The 11,263-nt window shown below is 44.4% G+C and overlaps 1 protein-coding gene across 1 annotated transcript in view; it reads left to right on the top strand.

Moving 5' to 3' along the window:
- The first annotated feature begins 2,538 nt into the window (after window positions 1-2,538).
- The window catches only part of DERL1 (derlin 1), a 32,779-nt gene continuing 24,054 nt past the window's right edge, over window positions 2,539-11,263 (top strand). The window contains exon 1 of the mRNA XM_003933095.4: window positions 2,539-2,912. Within this exon, the coding sequence (XP_003933144.1) occupies window positions 2,760-2,912 (153 nt within the window). The 5' untranslated portion in view covers window positions 2,539-2,759. The remainder of the gene's footprint in view (window positions 2,913-11,263) is intronic.

The raw sequence follows: 11,263 nt of genomic DNA, 5'->3' as shown, positions 1-11,263 counted from the left end.
AAACACCGCCAGATATTGGGTGTACGTTTTTCTTGTTCTTTTCTTTTTCTCATACACGTGTACTTATGAGTTTATCAGAGAAACTTTCCTTAGCCCTCCACCTAAGCCAGATAGCCCCTGTTTTCTTTCATTGTACCTCGGGTATGAGTACATCCCGGCCTGCCTTGTTATTTTCTTAAGCACAAAGGAAACAGTCCAGAGTAACATTTCTGGCAAAAGAGTGCTAGCTTTCTGAAGGTTTTCTGCAGTCACCAAATTTAAAACTTTGATTTAAAACTTTAATCAGTGGCAGGTCAGATAGCAAGATCTGACATTAATTTCAGCCCTTGAGGAGTGGGTACAAAACAATGGTGGTGGTAGTAGAGGGAAATAAACAGAATAAACCTCAGGCAATATCATCCAGTATTATATAACCATCTAGCTTTTATTTTGTATCAAAATTATCTTTTTGTAAGGCTGTATCAATTTATATTCCCACCGGCTGTGTTCTTCATATATTTGCTATCCATTAGTCTCCAAATGTTGCATACTCTCATTGCACTGTGGAATATTTAATGCCTTTTGTTCTGCAAAAACTTTTTGTTCATTAACATCGAAGACATGGTGTGACAATATTCTCTAAAATTATAGAATGTTGGAAACTCTGCTGTCTGAAATTCTTTCCATGTGAATGGAACATCCCATTCTTGTCCAGAGCATCTGAACCATGCAGGTCACTTTGACACAGGATTTTCAATCCAGGTACAGAGCTTTAGATAGAGTTTTCAGACCCAACGTTTCACATTTGTCTTAATTTTGAAATTTTCAAGGAAAGAGCCTGCTTCTTACTCAGGTTTGATGTTAACCTGATGCTACACACCTCAGCTCTGCTTTGCTTTGAGCCTATCAAACACTGCTCCATTTAATTTTTTTTTTTTTTTTTTTTTTTTTTTTTTTTTGAGACGGAGTTTCGCTCTTGTTACCCAGGCTGGAGTGCAATGGCCCGATCTCGGCTCACGGCAACCTCCGCCTCCTAGGTTCAGGCAATTTTCCTGCCTCAGCCTCCTGAGTAGCTGGGATTACAGGCACGCACCACCACGCCCAGCTAATTTTCTATATTTTTAGTAGAGACGGGGTTTCACCATGTTGACCAGGATGGTGTCGCTCTCTTGACCTCGTGATCCACCCGCCTCGGCTTCCCAAAGTGCTGGGATTACAGGCGTGAGCCACCGCGCCCGGCCCTGCTCCATTGAATTTTTACTAAAAATTCTCCCCATTCCCATAATCCAATAATGACACTTCTGTTTGATGAGAGGCTTTGAGGTTCCTCTGGAGGGCAGTCTCCCTTGCTGCAGCAAGTTAATAAATCTCACTTTGTTGACTACGGGTTTGTTCCTGGTGGTCTTTACCGGAAGACTTTAGCAATCTTAAACTGTAAGCCATAAATCCAAAAACAACAGGAAACTCCTTCCTTCCTTTCTTTTTCTTTCTCTCTTTCCTCCTTTTCTCCTCCTCCTCCTCCTCCTCCCTCTCTCCCTCTCTCTCTCTCTCTCTCTCTCTCTCTCTCTCTCCTCTCTTTTCTCTCTCTCTCTCTCTCTCTCTTTTTCAGAAGGAGTCTCGATTTTGTCCCCCACGCTAGCGTGATCTCTGCTCACTGCAACCTCCACCTCCCGGCTTCAAGCGATTCTCCTGTCTCAGCTTCCCGAGTAGATGGGATTACGGATGTCCGCCACTACACCTGGCTAATTTTTGTATTTTTATTAGAGACGGGGTTTCATCATGTTGGCCAGGATGATCTCGAGCTACTGATTTTAGGTGATCCGCCCGCCTCGGCCTCCCAAAGTGCTGGGATTACAGGCGTGAGCCACCGCACCCGGCCAGTATCTTTTTTTTTTAAAGATTCCTTTTTATACAAGATGGATTAGACAAGATGGATCATTTTGGCTTTCAGTTCCTCCAACATTCCAACCTAGTTACAGCGGCTGTTTTCTGTGCATGGAAAACTCTTCCCCCAGATCTCTGCCTGGCTGGCTCTGTTCATACCTAAAGTAGTCATTTGTCCTCACACTGCCGCTCCCCCACCCCATCACTCTACCTCATTATCTCATTTCATTTTTCTATTTTTCTTTTTTTCTCTTTTTTTTTCATTTTTCTAATCAGTCTCTGAAATTATCTTACATCATTATCTATTTGTTTATAAATTATCCCCATGAGGATGTAAGATCAAGAGAGAGGGTACCACGATAGCGGTGACAGGCGCAGTATGCCCTCCGTTTACAACTGTGCCCGATCATCACTCATGGAATGAGTGAGCAGACGAAGAACTAGACTGTTTGCCTTCATCTCCTTTAAATACTCTCCAAGAGGACCCAGCCGCGTTAAAACTCTTAGAACTTGTGAATGGCATTTGGTGTCGCCATTGGCTGGAGCGTTTGCCGTTGCTCCTGGCAACCACTGTTTGCCCACAGTCTTGTCGCCCTACCTGGCTCCGCCCCCAGGACGCCTAGTTTCGGCCGGGCGCTAAAATCGGCGCTCGCCCTTTAAGCGGCGGGACTTCTGGTCACGTAGTCCGCGGCCGCCGGAAGGGGAAGTTTCGCCTCAGTAGGTTGTCTCGCTGGTCCGAATTCGGTGGCGCCACGTCTGCCCGTCTCCGCCTTCTGCATCGCGGCTTCTGCGGCTTCCACCTCGACACCTAACAGTCGCGGAGCCGGCCGCGTCGTGAGGGGGTTGGCACGGGGAGTCGGGCGGCCGTGTGCATCTTGGCTACCTGTGGGTCGAAGATGTCGGACATCGGAGACTGGTTCAGGAGCATCCCCGCGATCACGCGCTATTGGTTCGCCGCCACCGTCGCGGTGCCCTTGGTCGGCAAACTCGGCCTCATCAGCCCGGCCTACCTCTTCCTCTGGCCCGAAGCCTTCCTTTACCGCTTTCAGGTACTTACCGGAGACGGGGGGCGTGGAGACTACTGGCCCCAGGCGGCCCTGCGGCGGCGGAGCGTAGGCCGGTATGTTGCGGGCGCGCGGTGCCTGCTGGGATTTGTAGTGCGTCCGGCGCTGGCGGTTTAGAGCGGGCGTCCTTTGGCCCGGGGGAGGCTCTGGGGTCTGGAGCCGGGACCTGGATAGCTGGAGACGTGGACTTGACCTGGTGGGGAGGGGTTGACTTCTCTAGTATAGTGAGTTTGTGCTTTCTCGCTCTCCGCACTCAAGGAAGCAGTGAGAATAGTCGGTGGTGGTTGTCAATCTGTTGGACGCTGGCGATTAGGTTCGCCTGGAGCAGTGCCCTCTGACCTCCATCTGTCACCCACGTGGGTCGCCGCCTGTGGGTGTCAACTTCACGAACTTCTTGCTGAGTTCGTTTCACGTTAATGGAGTTTTTTTTTTTTTTTTTTTTTCCTTACAGAAGTGTTTTAAAGTCAGAGATAGAATGAGTGTATTTTTCTGCATTTCTCTCTAGCCCTAATTTAGTATCCCCCACGTAGTAATAGAATGTACGAATGAATGGGCAAAGAGTAAATATGTCCAGAAATGGAAGGCCTTGTTATTATTTATTTTATTTTGAGACGGAGTCTTGCCCTGTCACCAGGCTGGAGTGCAGTGGCACAGTCTCTGCTCACTGCAATCTCCACCTCCGGGGTTCACGCAGTTTCCCTGCCTCAGCCCCCCAAGTAGCTGGGATTACAGGCACGTGCCGCTGCGCCCAGCTAACTTTTTGTATTTTAGTAGAGACGGGGTTTCACCATGTTGCCCAGGATGGTTTTCAACTCCTGACCTCGGGATCCACCCACCTCGGCCTCCCAAAGTGCTGGGATTACAGGAGTGAGCCACCGCTCCCTCCTGCCTTGTTATTTTGTTAAGCATGAAGAAACAGTCTAGAGTAACATTTCTGGCAAGGGAGTGCTAGTTTTCTGAAGGTTATCTGTAGTCACCACATTCTGATGTAAAACTTTAATCAGTGGCAGGTCAGATAGCAAGATCCCACATTAATTTCAGCCCTTTGCTTGGCCCGTGGATAACATTCTCTTGTCATTCTCTCTTCACTGGGTATTAGTTCTTGGTTTCCTTTGGTGGTTCCTTATTTTCCTGACTTTTAAATGTTAGGATGTGCCTTGGGAATCAGTTGTTTTCTGTAGACTCTCCCTAGCTTAAGGTGGTCTCATTCATTCAGCCTCAGGGCTTTACATACTTTCTATAAACTGGAGATTCTGAAATGTAAGTGTAAATATCTTCAGTACAGATCTGTCTCCTGATTTCCAGATTTGTGCATCCAGTGCTTACTTGAAATCATGACTTGGATGACTAAAGAGTCATCTTCAACTTAATGTGTTCAGAACTGAATCCCCTTTCCCCCTTTGCCTTAGAGGTGAATAGCAACTCCATTATTAGAAGAGCCAAAGTTAGTTGTCGGAGTCATCTTTTATTTTTCTCGTTTTTCTCACATTCCGCAATTTGTCAGCAAATCCTGTTGACTCTGTTGGAGGCATGTGTCCAGAATACAGGCTCTTTTCATTCTCCATTGCTAGCCATTATCATTGCAGCCTGGTTCCTTTCAATCTTTTCTCTAGACAGCTAGAGTGATCCTTTTAAAACATTAATCAAGTTACGAAAAACAACAACAACAACATAAATCAAGTCCTGTCATTTCCTCTGTCCAGAATCCTACCTTTTTAATTTTTTTTTTTGAGACAGAGTCTTGCTCTGTCGCCAGGCTGGGGTGCAGTGGTGTGATCTCGGCTCACTGCAACCTCTGCCTCCCGGGTTCAAGCGATTCTCCCGCTTCAGCCTCCCAAGTAGCTGGGACTATAGGTGTGCCCCATGACACCTGGCTAATTTTTGTGTTTTTAGTAGAGACGGGGTTTCACCACGTTGGCCAGAATGGTCTTGATTTTTTGACCTCGTGATCCACCCACCTTGGCCTCCCAAAGTGCTGGAATTACAGACATGAGCCAATGCGTCTGGCCACCATGTTTTCTTAATGAGTAAAATCCAAGTCCTTTCTGTGGCTTGCAACACCGCCTGCTGCTTCTCTGACCTCATCTCCTGCTACTCTCCAACTCCTGCCTGAGGCTCCACATTGAGATCCTTGCTGTTCCTTCAGTGCTTATCTGGATCTCTCCTCAGGGTCTTTACACATGTTATTTCTCTGCTTGAGGAAGATAACGGTGGCTCACTTGTTTACCTCCTCACAGTCTTCAGATCTCTGCCCAAATGCCATCTTATTGACAAGGCCTTCTCTGATGGCCCTACATAAAATAGCCCCTCCTTCACGCCACTCCCTTATCCTTCAGTTTCCTTGCCACATCTCACCCCTTGGTATTTATCAGTCTGCTTCCCCTCAGAGAATAAGGCTCCATGAGAGCTGGATCTTTGCCTTGTTCACCAATGTCCTTGTTACCTAGAATAGTGCCTGGCACATAGTATATTGGCTTATATATTATTGGCTGACTTCTTGGGAATAATTGGGCACTTGCTGTGTGCTGGACACTGGGGGTACGATAGTAAACAGGACTGAAAAGGTTTCAGATCCTGTGAAGACATCGAGGCATGCAATTTAAGGGGTGTAATATTTGATAGGGTGTTCTACCCAGAAAGGCCTCAGAGAAGACATTTGAAGAAATTGGAATACTGAGGAGCCAGCCAGCTTTGGGTAGATCTGGGTCTGGAGACAACCTTCCAGGAAGGACTAGTAAGTGACAGGCTCAGAGGTAGGAGCTCGGAACAGAAAGAAGACTGGGTTTCTAGCCGGTACAGGGTCAGCTGTAGGATGGGGATTAGTAGATGAAGGCAGGGAGAGAGCCAGGGCTGGGTGCGGTGAAGCTAGGATGGAAGGGTGGGTTAAAGCTAATTCATAGTTGGGCCTTGTAGGTCATGCTAAGAGGTTTGAACTTCATTTTGAGGGCACTACAAGTCTTTGGAGCCTTGTGAGCAAAGGACTGACAGATTGCCCGACTACTCTGTGGAGTGGACTTTGTGTGTGTATGGAGGGGGTTGAAGGAGGAAGGGGTGGGTGATGAGATCAGAGAGATGAATCCAGTTAGGAGGCCAGAGAGATGGTGGTTTGGATTAGAGATGAATCCAGTTAGGAGGGCAGAGTGGTGGTTTGGATTACAGATGAATCCAGTTAGGAGGGCAGAGTGGTGGTTTGGATTAGAGATGAATCCAGTTAGGAGGGCAGAGAGATGGTGGTTTGATGGCTGTGAAGATAGAGAAAAAGGCACAGACTTGGCAGAGTGGACAAGATTACAGCTAAACGGATCTGAAGAATGAGCGGGTGAAGCAAGCAGGACTGAAAGATACTACTGTTTTCACAGGAGCAGCTGAGTGGATGGCAGAGCCCTTGATGGAGATGGGGAATGGTCAGGGATGCTTAGCTTGGGAGTGGGGGCCGGTATGGATGCAGAGTTAGGTTTTAGCCGTGCTAAGTCTTGAGATGCTTTTCAGGCATCTGTGTGGAGAGGCCAAAGGAGCAGTTGGACATAAAAATATGATTCTGGGCTGGGTGCAGTGGCTCATGCCTGTAATCTCAGCACTTTGGGAGGCTGAGGCGAGTGGATCATGAGGTCAGGAGTTTGAGACCAGCCTGGCCAATATGGTGAAACCCTGTCTCTACTAAAAATACAAAAATTAGCTGGTGGGGCTTACCTGCAATCCCAGCTACTCAGGAGGCTAAGACAGGAGAATCACTTGAACCTGGAAGGTGGACATTACAGTGAGCTGAGATCACACCACTGCACTCTAGCCTGGGCGACTGAGCAAGACTGCGTCTCAAAAAAAAGTGATTCTGGAGGGCAGTCGGAATTGCATACTGTTCTGTTTTTACTTTAATAAATATTTGTTGGCTGAGTGAATGTTGTGTACTTTGTTCCTGGTGGCTTGTTGAGTAATGTGTGTTCACAGGGAGCAATGTTGGCATACTACTGTGTGAGAAGGACTGGTCAAAACAGGCTCGTTGGCCCTCTGCAAAATCCTCACTGGTGTAGTCGTATTAGTGACTACACAATATGTATAAGCACATTGTAAAGCAGTAATGTAAATAATCCTCTCTACCATGCTGCGGGTATATAATGTTAACAGTGGTGAACTGATTAGGAGTCACCGTTCTTGTCACGTCTTCCACGATTTTATCATCTTCCCTGTATTATTTCTTCTCAGCTTGTTCTCCCCAGACTGGGAGAAACTGCCAGCAGGAAGCAGGACAGTGTACAAACTGCCCAGGTGTGAAAGATCAACAGCTGTATCTTGTCTTTTCTTCCTGTTACTATGATTCTCCCCTATTTTGGACAAATTGAACTTTCAGACCCACCTGGAGGAACTCATTTGCAAATGAAGCAGTCAAGGAAAAACTGCATTTGAGAGGCTGCTGTGCAGGACACTTTGAGGTGTACTGTAGCGGAGTTCCTGCAAGAAAGCTCCTCTTTTCCTTAGAAATGGAATCTTTGCAGCTTGTACAAATTGGGGGCTGATTTAGAATTGCGTGCTTATGTTGGAAGTGACAAGTTATTTTTCCTCCTCAGCTATGGATTCCTTTGCGTAGCTTGTTGGTTTGGAACGCTGAGGTTTATACTGTTATTTCTTTAGTTTGGATAGGTTGAAACAGGTGTGTGTTGAGATTCATTATATTGTTGTCTACGATTTCTCCCTATTCCGAGTCCCTCAGATTTATGTTCATCAAACAGTTCACAATAATGAAATGTTTTCATATTAATCCTTGATTAACTGCACAAGAGGTGGCAATTCCTGCTGCCTTTGTGTTTTTTGAGATCATATCCCACAGGGCTGCCTGCATGGCGGTATTTCTTCATTTCTTTGGACAAAATAACATCACCCCGTTACAGCGTCCCCAAGGCTATATCACTGAACTCCAGCAATCATCCTGACATAAATATTTCCCCCATTTTTTAGACAACTTCAGTTTCAGTTTCTGTTTCGTTGAGTCAAAGATCATTCTAAGCTGTCTTGTTTCACCCCTTTGCATAATATCTAGGAAAAAATATGTAGCAAAAAATTTTTGAAGGTGATTTCTTCCAAATCAATCATAGCAAATGATTTTTCCTTTTTGATCAGAGTAGAAAGCCTGTAAGATTTCAAGTAGTGGAATCATGGTCTCAGCCCTGGCTCAGCCCCCTGCTAGTTGTGTACCCTTAGGCAAGTTATTTATCCTGTCTGAGCCTCAATTTCTTTAAGATCTGAGGATAATATAATAGCCTATTAACTTTATTCTAAGACACCATTGATTATATGATGCACCATCAATTTAATGCAACTTTTTGGGGGGGGGCAGGGGGAGTAGAAATTACATTAAACAAGTATATTGATTGTGAGACACTCTAATTTCAGAAACACAGGAACGAGTACCTTCAAATCCAGGAAATACGTTATCCACTTCTCACCTCTAGTATGTAGCACACATAGAAAAATGTTTGTAATTCCCAGTAAATAGCCTGATAAATAGGCTATTCAAAAATAGTTGCCTCTTGTGTGGTTGGTATGGGAAAAAAAAATAGTTGCCAATTTTTGTTTATCAGCCAGTACTTTGTACCTTATGGCCTTCTCTCCTGGACAGTAAGAGTCTAATTTTAATTAGTAATTTAAATTGAAGTGTAACTGCTGTATGATTATTCTGCTTTGTCTCCTTAAAAGCATCCTGACTTGCAATGGGAAGATGTGAACTCTCAATTTCTCTAGTTTGTTTCCAGGAATAAGAAATGGGTACCAACCAATCCTGTGATTTAGCCTGGTACTTATATTTGCCAAGCTTTTGCTTATATTATCACATTTAACCTGATGACAGCAACCTTAGCAGACTGATTTAAGGGTGTATTGGGGAAGAGAGAGATTTCACCATAGCAGGGAGGAGAATGAACTTGGACTATAGGCTGAGCATAGACGTTCTTTTTTTTTTTTTTTTTTTGATACGGAGTCTTGCTCTGTTGCCAGGCTTGAGTGCAGTGGAACAGTTTCCACTCACTGCAACCTTTGCCTTCCAGGCTCAAGCAATTCTCCTGCCTCAGCCTCCCAAGTAGCTTGGATTACAGGCACCCACCACCACACCTGGCTAATTTTTGTATTTTTATTAGTGACAGGGTTTCACCATGTTGGCCAGGCTGGTCTCGAATTCCTGACCTTAAGTGATCCACCTGCCTCGGCCTCTCAAAAGTGCTGGTATTACAGGCGCGAGCCACTGTGCCCGGCTGCATAGAAGTTCTATATCCACCAAGGTTTGGTTGTAGACCTCTAGTGGCAAGTATTTTGGTACATACAGTTTAAAATTTTTCCTTGGTAGTCCTGTCCACGTTAAACAGTTCTGTAGTCTATAATAATGTTGCTCATTAGATTGTGGCTTTTTAAAAAAACTTTTTATTGAGTTACAGTATACAAGCAGGAAAGTATATGTGTAATACGTTTATAGCTTGAGTTTTTAAAAGTTCAAAACATATATAAAGCTAGCATTTCAAATCCCTAAAGCCTTTCTTCTGCTTCCTTCTGTTCACTGTCTTCTGTAAGGGTAACCATGCTCCTGACTTTTATTAATATCAGTTGTTTTAGCCAATTTTTATACTTTCTTTAGATGGAATTATAAAGTGTACTCTAGTATCTAGCTGCTTTTATCAACATTATGTTTGAGAGTCACCCATATTGTTGCATGTGGTTATAGATTGCTCACGATGGGACCATACTACAATTAAATTACTCATTCAGCTATTAAGGGACCTTTTGGGCAGTTTCCAGTTTGGCTATTATGAATGTTGCTGCTATGAACATTCTAGTATATGTCTTGGTGAACATATGTATTTCTTGGTGAGTATAAATGGTAATTTCTGTTGCCTATATACTTAAGAGCAGATTTGATGGCTTTCACTTGCTCTTTTAAAAGATGAAGTTCATTTGTTTAAATGAATGGAAGGGGCCTTTTCTTGCCTACCTGTTTTGTCCCCACCCTGCAAAAAAGGCCACAGTTTGCTAAACCAGCATTTGTTACACAGGTGCTCATCATCCTTCTTGCTTGGTGACTGATACATACTTAAGTCCAAATCAAACGATTCTTATTATTTCAGACAAGTCTTCACTTTTCATACTTAAAACAACAACAACAACAACAACAACAACAACAAAAACTCACTCTAGACTCTGGATGGCATTTGTAATTATTTCAGTAGCAGATTTGTTTAGGAGATTTAGTTAAAGGATGGCTGCAACTCATACTCTCAAGTTATTGGACTAATAACTGAGGAATAATGTCTTGTGTCTTCTTGAAGGGTGTATATATCAGTGAACACGTGGGCTACATGTCCTTATTAAGTGGGGAACTCTGGGCAGATTACCAGAACAACAATTAGGGCCCAACTTTCCTCCTGAAAAAACTGGGATCATTATGAGTCTGGCCTTGGGGTTGCTGTGGAGTTAAAATGAGATACTCCCTGCTCCCCCACAAGTCCTCTCAGTGCGAGGCAGGCAGTCCTATCTCAAGTCATAGCTCTTTGTGCTGCACTTGGCTGCCTTTTAGGCTTTCCAGGGTTGAAAATGGGTCTCTGCCGGGCGCGGTGGCTCAAGCCTGTAATTCCAGCACTTTGGGAGGCCAAGGCGGATGGATCACGACGAGATCGAGACCATCCTGGTCAACATGGTGAAACTCCGTCTCTACTAAAAATACAAAAAATTAGCTGGGCATGGTGGCATGTGCCTGTAATCCCAGCTACTCAGGAGGCTGAGGCAGGAGAATTGCCTGAACCCAGGAGGTGGAGGTTGTGATGAGCCGAGATCGCGCCATTGCACTCCAGCCTGGGTAACAAGAGCGAAACTCTGTCTCAAAAAAAGAAAAAAAATAGAAATGGCTCTCTACTCCTGGCACTGAACATAAAGACAATTTCCTTCTCCTTCCTATTTACATATATCCTCAGGTAGAGGGAAAAATGGGATTTAGTTGGATACTTACAATGAGGATTTCAGAAATACGTTATGCTGTATCCTTCTAAAGAGATAAGGTGTCTTCTGGTGTTTTCAGATTATAATTTTAAAGTAATACAAAAATAGTATTAAGTCTTTTAGATCAATGGAAGCAAGTGTAACTCAAGGGTAAGCTTAATGAACAGGGAAAAGAAGTGAGGTATTTTGACAGACACTGATATCCAAAGAACAGGTGCAAGCGGTGACTAAAAATAGCCTTGTGTCATCAGCATTAGAGAAAATGTAGTCAGACGAAAATGAGGTTTCTTTTCCAAAATCACGCCTTGAGTACCTTATAGGAATATGGGGGTAGTTGAAATATGAATTTATAAAAACCAGTTAGC

Source organism: Saimiri boliviensis, chromosome 15 (genome assembly GCF_048565385.1).
Source record: "Saimiri boliviensis isolate mSaiBol1 chromosome 15, mSaiBol1.pri, whole genome shotgun sequence".
Taxonomy (NCBI): Eukaryota; Metazoa; Chordata; class Mammalia; order Primates; family Cebidae; genus Saimiri; species Saimiri boliviensis.
This window is presented reverse-complemented; position numbering and strand designations above follow the sequence as displayed.